The sequence below is a fragment of the Bidens hawaiensis genome, unplaced genomic scaffold (assembly GCF_021521415.1).
Source record: "Bidens hawaiensis isolate Kalapana, Puna unplaced genomic scaffold, B.hawaiensis_p1.1 tig00025011_1, whole genome shotgun sequence".
Lineage (NCBI taxonomy): Eukaryota > Viridiplantae > Streptophyta > Magnoliopsida > Asterales > Asteraceae > Bidens > Bidens hawaiensis.
The window spans coordinates 2,222-14,030 of NW_027493975.1; the positions used below are offsets into that span (position 1 = coordinate 2,222).

The window sequence follows — 11,809 nt, forward strand, 5'->3', positions numbered from 1 at the left end:
TTTTTTTTCCTTTTCTTGTATTGTAAATGATGATTATATATTAATGCACATCTCGCGATTGGGTAGAGCAACATTCCACTTAGACAGACTCTAGCCTACATTTCTTAGCGAGTGTCGAAATCATATATATATTTATTCGTCATTACAAGTCAAATAAGTGGATTCAAAGTCCAAGCGAATACTTTTTTGTTATACTTTTCTAATAACTTATTTTTTCACATTTATATTAATTACTAGACGGGTGCTCGTGTGATGCTACGGGAAACACAACTTTGGTAATCACATTACAAGTTTATGTGTGTTCGTTGTTAAGTTTGAAACCGTGAAACATTTGATTTTTTTTCTTTAACATTTGGCCAGCCGATTTCATTTTCAACGGGGTAGTTTCGGTTTTCGACGACAAAAGACGTTAATAACGTTTTGGCTCATGGTTTAATTTAAAAACTATCAGAAGCAAACCGCAAACACTTATACATAAAATAATATTTTTTTTAAACTGAAAAACTATAACAATATGATACTCAAATTAAAGATAATAAAATGTTCGTTTTTATGGTGCAATGCTTTATAAAAAATATTAACGTATAAAAAAATTATGGTTGTTCAAATTTCTTGGGGGAAGTTGGGTTAAAAGTGAAATAAAAAGAGTATATAGGTAAAAGATTAAAGTCCATAGTTGCAAGTATTGTTTAAATTTACAAAAAATGATTAAAGTTAAAGGGAGAAAATTGTAAGTATCTTTAATGAATTGAAAATGCACGTGATAATATCATTCAAAAGACAATATTGTCCTTTTCAACATGCTTTGTTAGGTTGTAACTTATGTATTAAGTATTGTAATTTACTTAAAATTAAACGTCTTAATTTGCCCATATTTGGCTCATTATATATAGTATAGATTAATTCAAAATATTCAAAAACTCTAATTTCATGGGATAAATAATGACACGAAGATATATCATTGGTAACTTATTGGGTCCTTGGATTGATACTAAGTTCTTAATAGATAGTATACTACATGTATAATAGCTAAACTTACCTATATGTGTGTAAATTTATATTACCATAAAAATCACTTTTATAAATTTTTAAAACTCAAAAGACTCGTAAAATCTCCTGTAAAAAAATACTACAAATCACACACCATGTAACACACAAAATTTTTTTTTTTTTTGGTATCATTAGGACATATACAAAGAAACAATTACCACAACCTCACAAGTGGAGTTATCTGTGTGCTTGTTATCGAGCAACGACGTTTGAAACAGTTAAGTCATTGCTTGTTGGATTGGTACTTGAAGAGAAATCAGCACCAAGTAAGTTCCTTTCTGTGAAAAATGTTGGTTGCTTAGGTTTTGGTAAAGCACCCTCACCGCCCAACATTCGAACCACAGATGACATTTCTGGTCTGTCTTCTGGACTTTCTTGAACGCATAACAAACCCACTTCGATTGATCTTAAAACCTCAAATGGATCGTTTGGCTCATTTAAAGATGAATCTATGAGCTCCATTGATCTGTCCTCATTATACATTCTCCATGCCTGAATATAAAGGTGGAAATAGTTATTCAGTTGTAGAGTAGAGACCTTTAATTACAAATCAAACCGTTTGTGACGCGCTCACGAACTTACACATCCAATAAGGTTATTGCCATGCTTAGTATGAATGAATCCCCGATTTCTACTCCCACTTATAATCTCCAACACCAAAACACCAAAGCTAAACACATCTGATTTTGTTGAGAAAAGACCGTCTAGTGCATATTCCGGGGACATGTAACCACTGCAGTAGGTAAAACATTTCTAAAAGTAATATAATGAACTTAAGAAAAATATAACTTAATATTATATACAATTGGATTATTGTATCTTACTATGTACCAACAACTCTCTCTGTGTTTGCTTGAGTTTCATTTCCTTCAAAGCTTCTTGCTATGCCAAAGTCTGATATCTTAGGGTTCATGTCAAGATCTAGTAGAATATTGCTGGCTTTAAGATCTCTATGAATGATTCTCAGTCGAGAATCTTGATGCAAATAAAGAAGTCCACGTGCAATTCCTTCAATTATGTGGAATCGTTTGGCCCAATCAAGGAGTGTGCTATGTGTTTTATCTGCAAAACATGTTTAGGTTTAATTATTTTTATATAGTTTCAGTAGAGTAGACAGGTAGTTCCAGGTATTAAATCAAAGGTCATTATATGATGTTTACCGAATATACACAAGTCCAGACTTCTGTTTGGCATATATTCATAGATCAATAATTTCTCATCTCCCTCTATGCTACATCCGAGAAGCTTAACGAGATTTCGGTGCTGAAGTTTTGAAACACATATGACTTCATTCTTGAACTCATTTAGTCCTTGTTTGGAACTAATGGAGAGACGTTTAACAGCAATTTCTTTCCCTTCTAGCATGCCCTAAAGATTACCATTTGCGGAGTGAAAAACAATTAAACAAACATCAAAGCGTGACTTCCATTGGTTTCTTTTTGTGTAAGTGGCATGCTTATAATACATAGATCAACATCTAATTATGAGTAATGAATTTAAAGGTGTGTTCATTGGATCTTTGAAATACAATTCTATTCTTATGAATTATATATGATGGGAATATTATGATAGACTTTGGCAAAGTTGTAACACCCACATTTATATATGAACTTTTATTAGCTTATGATGAGGCGAGGACTTATTCTCACATAGCAGCTAACATACACAGAAAAGAAGTCATGACAAATGAAATTGGTTCAAATGTTCAATAGAGAGAAACAAGATGGGGAGCTAACCGATTTATCTAACAACCATAAATTCAATGGATATAAATAGGTATTCATGATAAAAAAGGATGCAGGAGGGAAATTTGTGAACAACAAAGTCAGATAAGTCGCAAAAGGCTGTGTTCATACACACGAAGTCGATTTTGATGATATGTTTTCTCTGGTTGCACGCCTTGAAACAATTCTTTTAATCCTCGTTTCGGCCGCCCGGGAAGTGTAGGACTGTAGGAGGTACACCACTTTTACACGTGAAGTCAGATTTCTTGCATGGTGAGTTAAAGGAAGTAGTCTATGTTGCTCAGCCAGAGAGTTTCTTGAAGCCAAGTAAAGAACACAAAAGTGTATAGGACAGAGAAAAGATCTGAACTTAGAATCGAAACTCAACAGGCGCCTCCAACAACCCATATTTCAAAGGTGTCTTCAAGAACAAGAGTGTATAGAGAATGCAACCCGATTGAACTCACTTTTAATGTTAAGGGTTTATGTAGACGATTTGATGGTAACCAGAATGAGAAAGGAAGAGATCAATCATGTTTTTCAAGAAACAAATAGGGTCAAAGTTGAAACGAGTGACTTGGGGCTGTTAGCATATTATCTAGAGAGGTTTAGCAAGATGGATCAAGAATCTTGATCAACCAAACAGGCTATGAACAAAAAGAAAAAGAAAAATCCTTATAGAAGCAGCTTGACTGCAACAGTGTCCATTGGAACCAAGTGTGAAGCTATCGAAGGAAGAGAACCAAACCACAATGAATGTACACCACTGACAACAGGCATTTACTTGGGTGGCTCAGATACATGAGGTCACTGAGGAAGATTCACATGCAAGAAACAAAACATATTTACTATACGTAAAATTAAAGGAACAGTGGACTATGGAATGCGAAAGGGTGGTGGAAAAGAACTTGTTGGTTATAGCGACAACATTCACGCTATTGATATTGATGTCCGGAAAAGCACCAGTACCGGTACCAGTGTTGTCTTCTACTTCCATTATGCTTGAATCGCTTTTTGTACACAAGAGCAAGGGACAATGGCATTATCATCTCACGATGCCGAGTTCATGGCAAACTGAAAGTCAAAATCAAGAATTAACCAGACACATCAGAACCCGTCATCATCAGGTTTATTAATCCGGTTTTTTTATTCTTTTGTCACAGATTGTTAGACAATAGATTTTGTTTTTGTTGTTGGATTATTATAGAAACCCGTAGATTATTGAAAACATAGTGATTTTAAGGATTCCCCGTTTAGAATCGAATTGTTGATGAAAATTGTAAGAATGTCATACACAAATCAGAATATTGGTCCAATGATACATTACAAGGAAGTGGCAACACTTTCTAGTTTTCAATGCCCAATCTTAAAACCGACAAATTATACGGTTTGGGCAATACGTCTCAAGACCATATAAGAGGCAAATGGCCTTTGGGAAATGATTGAACCGCTTGAAACCGCAGAACCCGATGTGAAGAAAGATAAGACGGCCACCGCCTATCTTTTTCAATCATTACCCGAAGATTTGGTGTTGCAAGTTGCAAAGTGCAAAAGTGCAAAAGAAATATGGGACACGTTGAAAACTAGACACGTAGGAGTAGACCGTGTGCAAAAGGAACGGTTACAAACCCTTAAATCCGAATTCGAATTGTTGCAAATGAAAGAAGATGAATCTATTGATTCATTCACCGCTAAGTTGAACGCCATAGTTTCTAGAGCGAATGGTTTAGGATCAACTTTTGATGAATCAACCCTAGTACGTAAGTTACTTAACTCTGTGCCCGAAAGGTTCATCCAAATAGTAGCATCAATAGAACAGTACTCGGATTTAGATGAAATGACTTTAGACAAAACCATCGGAAGACTTAAAAACTTTCGAGGAACGAATCAAGTCAAAGAAAGGAAGTCTAGTTGAAAATCAGGATAAGTTGATGTTCACACGGCATGACGGTAATCATGGTCGTGGACAATCAAATGCAAGACGAGGAAGTAGGAGGTTCAATCCACGAGGCCGAGGCCGTGGACGGTTTACACCATCATCATCCCGGGAAGATTCCACTCAAGACCCGTCCAAAGATTCTAACCAAAATAGAAGGAAGTTCACTACTGACACGAGTAAGGTTAGATGTTACAATTGTAGCAAACTTAGACATTATCTTCAAATTGCCCTCAAAAGGATCATGCACAAGATCAGGCCAATCTAGTGCAAGAGGATGAAGAGCCGACCCTTTTAATGGCAATCCGTGAAGACCGTATTGATACTCAAGTAGTTTTCTTAAACGAAAAGGAGATCAAGCACAGTAGCTATAGGTTAACTGATGAAAGCATGTGGTATCTCGACAATGGTGCTAGCAACCATATGACCGGTTCGCGAGAACATTTCACTGAGTTTGATGAGAAGATCAATGGGAATGTTCGTTTCGATGATGGTTCGTATGTAGAAATAAAAGGCATGGGCTCAATATTGTTGGAATGCAAAAACATGGAGCAAAGAGTTGTTACCAATGTTTATTACATTCCCAGTCTTAAAAGCAATATTTTGAGTCTAGGGCAACTAAAAGAAATTGGTTACGTTTGTATGACATAAAGGAAACACTTCTCATGAAAGTCGAACGTTCGAAGAATAGACTTTACATAGTTAGTTTGTAGATTGGCACACCCATCTCACTGTTAGCAAGTTTGCAAGATAATGCATGGCTATGGCACGCACGACTTTGTCATATGAGCTTTAACACGATTAAAGACATGACACGGAAGAATTTAGTTGGAGGAGTCCCGCGGATTTCACACTCCTCACAAGTCTGCGATGCATGCTTGCTTGGAAAACATAGTAGATCTCCGTTTCCAAGGCAGGCCGAATCTAGATCAACTGAACCATTAGGTTTAGTTTCAGGAGATCTTTGTGGTCCTATCTCGCCATCAACTCATTCAAGAAAGAAGTATATTTTCTTATTAGTCGACGACTGTACAAGGTACATGTGGGTATACTTTCTCGAATCAAAAGATCAAGCGTTTGAGACGTTTAAGGAATTTAAGTTGATGATAGAAATAGAGTTAGGAACCAAATTGAAGATGTTTAGAACTGATAGAGGTGGAGAATTCACGTCCAAAGATTTCTTCAAGTTCTGTAAAGAAAATGGAATAGCAAGACAACTTACTGCACCATACTCCCCGTAACAGAATGACATGGTAGAACGAAGAAATAGAACAATACTATCTGCTACAAGGAGTATGCTAAAGGCAAGTAATATGCCTCAGATATTTTAGGCAGAAGCAGTAAGACATGCTGTCTACATCCTAAATCGAACGCCGACCAGAGCTTTAGTTAATAGCACACCTTTCGAAGCGCTTAAAGGTGATAAGCCAAATTTGAAGTATCTTAAAGTCTTAGGTTGTAAGGCATATGCAAAAGTGTTACTACCACACTTAAAGAAGTTGGATGATAGAAGCACTGAAATGATTTATTTAGGTAGTGAACAAGGATCAAAAGCCTAAGATTATTTGATCCCATAACGAATATAATTTGTGTTAGTAGGGATGTATACTTTAAGGAAAAGGAGTTTTGGAACTGTAAGGAGGAAGATGGGAATTTAAATTAGAAAGGAAACAAATGGACAGAATTTACAGTTGACGAAGTTTCAACATCTGTTCCACCCATCAATGTTGAACCTGAGTTTGAACAAACTGAAAATCAAACTCATGAAGATGAAGAACCACTCTCACCCGTTAATCCACCAAATTCACCAGTCACTCCACAATCGTACACCCACGAACCAAACTTTGAAACATCTGCAAGCTCCTCTAGACCATATGATCATACACCGTTACGCTATCAAAGTTTAGAAGATATTTATACTCGAGCACCAGAAATAATTTTAGATGAAAATGAATTGTTACTAGTTGAAGAAGAACCTAGTACGTATAAGGAGGCAGCAGAAGATGAAAAATGGATTGAAGCTATGAAAGTTGAATTAGATTCAATCAATAGGAACAAGACTTGGATCTTGACCGATTTACCCAAGAGAGACGCAAGTGGAAATATAATAAAACACAAGGCACGTTTAGTAGCAAAAGGTTATGTACAACAACATGGGATAGATTTTGAAGAAGTCTTTGCCCCAGTAGCACGAATAGAAACTGTACGTTTAATTTTAGCCTTAGTTGCTTATAACAAATGGGAAGTACACCATCTGGATGTTAAATCAGCATTCTTACATGGAAAATTGAAGGAAGAAGTGTACGTTTCTCAACCTGAAGGCTTTGTGAAACCACAAGACAAAGGAAAAGTTTACAAACTTTCAAAAGCTTTGCATGGACTATGACAAGAACCACGTGCATGGAATGTAAAGTTAGATAACACGTTGAAGTCACTTGGATTTCAAAAGTGTTCATTAGAACAAGCAGTTTATATCAAGACGAGTTCAAACTCTAATCTGATAGTTGGAGTTTATGTTGATGATTTGATTGTCACCGGATCACCGAAGAAAGAAATTGACAAATTCAAATCACAAATGGACGGAAAATTTAAAATGAGCGACTTAGGTTTGTTAGCCTACTACTTAGGTATAGAAGTCACCCAAACAGGGGGTGATATCTCAATTAAACAAACTGGTTATGTGAATAAGAGTCTCTAGGACTCAGAAATGCTTGAAAGCAATGATACGAAGACACCAATGGATCCAGGACTTAGAGTAACAAAAGTTGAAGGTGGAGACCCAGTTGATCCCACCAAGTATAGAAGTTTAATAGGATGCCTAAGGTATCTCCTTCACACGAGACCAGATTTAAGTTATTATGTAGGATTACTTAGTCGTTTCATGCAAGAACCAAAGGAGCATCATCTCAAAGCAATAAAACAAGTTATTCATTATATCAAAGGAACAAAAGATTATGGTATAACTTATCAAAGCAATGGAGGATGCAAGTTAATTGGTTATAGTGATAGTAGCTATGGAGTTAACACTGAAGAAGGGAAAGGCACAACAGGAATAGTATTCTACTTTGGAAACTCTCCTATCAGCTGTGCACTCAGAAGCAACCTACCGTAGCATTATCATCATGCGAGTTAGAATTCATGGCAGCAACCGCAACAGCATGTCAAGCATTATGGTTAAAGAGACTGCTCAGCGCTTTAACCGGATGGAAAGAAGAAAATGTCACATTGTTGGTTGACAACCGATCAGCAATAGCCTTAATGAAGAACCCCGTGTTTCATGGTAGAAGCAAGCACATCGATATACGTTATCACTTCATACGTGAATGCATCGAAAATGAACAAATAACCGTGGAGCATATTACTGGAGAATCATAGAAGGCATACATCTTAACAAAGGCGCTACCAAGGATCAAGTTTATCACAATGAGGGAACTACTTGGCGTCAAAGACCTGCTTCAAGTTGATCGTGATTAAGGGGGTGATTGTTGGAAATAATCACTCACAACCGAAAGGGCATTTTAGTCATTTATGATTATTTGTATATTAGTTTAGTTAATGTAATACAAACAAAGTACAAGGGTCAATTGTGTCATTAGGTCATAGTTTGTTTAATTAATCTGTATATATATGTCTGCATATGCATACGATGAAACGAACGAACCCACACAATATTATTATCAATTCAATATTTGTTTGATCAATCGTTGTTATCTCTCGATCCTTTATCATTCCTGTCAAAAATTCCCAAAGTATAGCTTCGCGAGATGCAAGAATTTTTGGGAGTCGTGAATCCGTATCAGAATTAAAGGGTGATTGTGGGCATAATCCTAATCAAATTCAATAACTCGAGGTAAGAATTTTTAATTAGGTGATAAAGTAGGAAATTAATAATTACTGTTTAGATGATGTATTTGAAGGTTCCTTAACTTTTATCCTAGTAGTTTATGATTCATTCTACCTAGTAGTATAAATACTTGATCGGGTTGTCACAATTGTAAGTTCGTTTTAAGGTTGTGTATATATTATTAATTGTATGCCTGACAAGATAATTCAGTCATGTGTGTGTGTGTGTACACTTGTGATTCGATAGCTAGATAGAGTTGTCTATGAATATGACTTTCAAGCATTGTCTTTTATCTTTCAATATTTTTTATTTTTCTTTTAAATTAAAGTTTGTATGCTCGCCAGCATTAAGCTGCTGTATTATTTTTAACAATGTATCTTTGCAGAGGTTTACGGCCTCCAATGGCTAGGAAACGAAGTGGTGTGACAGAAGGCATCATTTTAGCTATTTTGGCAGAAATGGTATTCGTCATGGATTTAATCGATATGTTGAATTCTGATGTTCATTGATTCTAGTTAAGTTATGAAATATTTTCAATTTAAACTATAAGATGGTTAAGACTTCCACCAAAGTAATAAAGATTATGTTTTACTAGAGAAAATCATGTACATTCAACCTCGGTTGTGCCCCGAGATTTTGGGGGTATGATAAATGTGATGCAAAGCAATATTTTATACTTTTACCTTATAAACAGGCCCAAACCCACCCTCTCCAAGTTTATTTTCTGGTGAAAAATTAGCAGTAGATTGTGCTACTGTAGAGAAGCTAAACAATGGTAGCTCCATAACTTCTTGCTGGCTTTGACCTACATGCATAGGTTCTATTATGCGTTCGAATTAAGACAAACTTTAAACTCCCAGAATCTGCTCAAAGAATTCATGTTACTCTAAAACTATTCTGCATAGATATATTGCTTACCTTCTACTGTTGGTGGTGCATGATGCCTATTTCTCAATGAATACCATAACAACGTAGAGCTCAATCCTATAATAAAAACTCCCAGTGAGACTCCTAGTAAAATGAATTTGATGTGTTTTCCTGATCGCTTCTCGGAAACTGGTTGAGCAACTGCATGATCTTAACATAGTGACAACAATGGTAAATTTGAGATACATAATAGTAATGAAACTAGTAAGTTTGTACGATCCATCCGTGGAGAACTTGAATTTATCATAAAACTACTCATTACTATTAGTTTTGTGTTAAAATATACACATATTTAGCCGTAGGGCCAGCTATACACACGCCATTTGATATCTAATTACACACCATTTTAAACGACCATCTGGATAAAGCTTGACTACCATTTTGACAAAACAAATTCAAAGTTTGACCGTCTATGGTCAGAATGGCCGTCCGCATATTGGCTTTACGTCGGCTACGACAAATAATTTTCTCAGCTTGCCCCCCTATCAGAACGGTCATTCAGATATTGGCTCAGTGGCCGCTTCGACCAATAATTTTCTCAGCTCGTTTGGGTAATGTTTAAATGACCGTTCTGATCAATAATCTTTGAAATTTGACTTTTTTTTTTCTCAAATTGGTTGTTTGAGTATTTTATGAACAGCCATTTTATAGTGTGAAATCAGATGGAGATAGTATAGCTGTAGCATGCCATAGTATAATATAGCAAGAGATAGTTACCTAATTCAGAGGAAGACATTCTTACAAAAATATCCTGACCAACGGTGCTGCCGTCAACGATTACTTTGATGTCTAAGAGGTCATTAAGCCAAAGCAAGCATCCACTTCCCTCCCCTGTGATATTTGTATTTGCATAAGCCATACACGTACAATTCTTTAGGCATACTGCTTCGCATTCCTTCATGGTCATGCTCATGTTAAACCAGGTTTTTTGTGTGTCCGGCAATTTTACATTTGAATACCTTACAAACCCATCTGTTCCGTGACCATTTTTGCAATCCAATGGTGTTCGCCTCACACATCCACCAGACCAATCTGATCCCTTCCAACCCATTGGGTTGCTAGGCACAAATTTACTCTCATTTAAGCACGTACATCTCTGCGAGTTCACATTGCTGCAGCTTCCATAAGCACCACAAATGTTGTACGAATCACAGACGCCTTTTTGTAGTACATTGTAAAGCTGCCATTTTTTTTCAGCTTCCACCCACATCGTACGTTGTAGCTCCCCGGAAGAGTTCAAGGTGAACCTTGATACAGAAGAACTATTTATAAGATGATAAGAATACGCTACCATTGTGTCGTTAATAACCATACTGTTTGTATAGAACTTGTTCCCGTTAACATTTGAATTCCCACTAAACCTTATACCATTCCATGGTCCCACCCGGAATATGATATTTGCGCCTTGCTTGAGTATGTTCTGAGGATAACCTCGTTTGTCAACGCTAAAGGTATATTCACCTGGAGCTGGATCTTCACTACTTTTCCATGACGATAGATGCCATTCCTTGCCCGTCAACGAGTCCCACCCGAACTTCATGTCAGCTACAAGAGTATCAGTTGGATAATCAAAACTCTGCCAGAGAATCTTTTGGTTGTCACCGTCTGTAATGACTAAATTTCCCATGTCACCAAGCTTTGCAGTTGCATTTCCTGAGGATGTTGTGTTGGATGACCACATTATACCTGACGATGATGTTGTGTTGGTATCGTTCATGAGGACAAGACTTCCTGGATGGACAATCTTCAACACAGCCGATGATGCTAGGGTGAGTGGGCGATCTCTGTTGGCAACCCAAACCACTGTCTTGACTGATATTTTCTTATACCAGATACCAAGGTATCTATTTTCAGAGCTACCCGGCGTGAGAAAGCCAAGCTCAAAGGTTCCGGCAGGCGAGACCAACGTATCTTCTTCTGTCAAGAACTTTATATCTGAAATGCTGTCGATTTCAGCAGTACATATTTTCTGAATGTGGAATGAAATAAGTAAAAGAACAACTATAGTTACTCTTTCCATTTTTCCTTTTATACTTCTGATAATATCTTTATATTCTGTTTGTTGTTGTTATTAGCAATATATATAGCAGCATTTCCTCTCATACTACATAGTACATGTACCTTAATAAGTGAGCTATTAATTGCAGGGGTTGCGTTCACCTTCATTTGATGTGATTATGAAATTATGCCCCGTTGCCTAGTGGGTATGTAGTTCCCCGTATCCTGGGTCACACGGCAATCAATTAAGGAATTACTTGGTGACTAAAATCCGTTAATTTCTTGCTTGCTGGATGAGTTGTCTATATCAAACTTTGTATTTCATAAGTT

The 11,809-nt window shown here is 36.6% G+C and overlaps 1 protein-coding gene across 2 annotated transcripts; it reads right to left on the reverse strand.

Moving 5' to 3' along the window:
• Positions 1 to 1,198: 1,198 nt before the first annotated feature.
• Positions 1,199 to 11,516, reverse strand: LOC143570598 (G-type lectin S-receptor-like serine/threonine-protein kinase At4g27290). Of its 2 annotated transcripts, none has more exons than XM_077056214.1 (7): positions 10,199 to 11,516; positions 9,473 to 9,631; positions 9,238 to 9,374; positions 2,211 to 2,418; positions 1,875 to 2,112; positions 1,633 to 1,783; positions 1,199 to 1,542 (listed from the first exon to the last, which is right to left on the reverse strand). In XM_077056214.1, the coding sequence occupies exons 1-7, from the start codon at positions 11,499 to 11,501 to the stop codon at positions 1,243 to 1,245; spliced, it is 2,496 nt and encodes an 831-aa protein (XP_076912329.1). In that variant the 5' UTR covers positions 11,502 to 11,516; the 3' UTR covers positions 1,199 to 1,242. The 2 variants fall into 2 exon arrangements, with proteins under 2 accessions (XP_076912329.1, XP_076912328.1); XM_077056213.1 differs by having other exon boundaries at positions 9,473 to 9,622; positions 10,199 to 11,502.
• Between the last annotated feature and the right edge of the window lie 293 nt (positions 11,517 to 11,809).

What these genes read in the sequence shown, in the direction of transcription:
- LOC143570598 (XM_077056214.1), bottom strand. Translation starts at nt 11,501, where the DNA reads ATGGAAAGAGTAACTATAGTTGTTCTTTTACTTATTTCATTCCACATT. An exon ending in TGCACCACCAACAGTAGAAG is followed by an intron (nt 9,375 to 9,472) that starts GTAAGCAATATA and finishes AACGCATAATAG; the next exon opens with AACCTATGCATGTAGGTCAA. An exon ending in GGTTTGGGCCTGTTTATAAG is followed by an intron (nt 2,419 to 9,237) that starts GTAAAAGTATAA and finishes GGTAATCTTTAG; the next exon opens with GGCATGCTAGAAGGGAAAGA.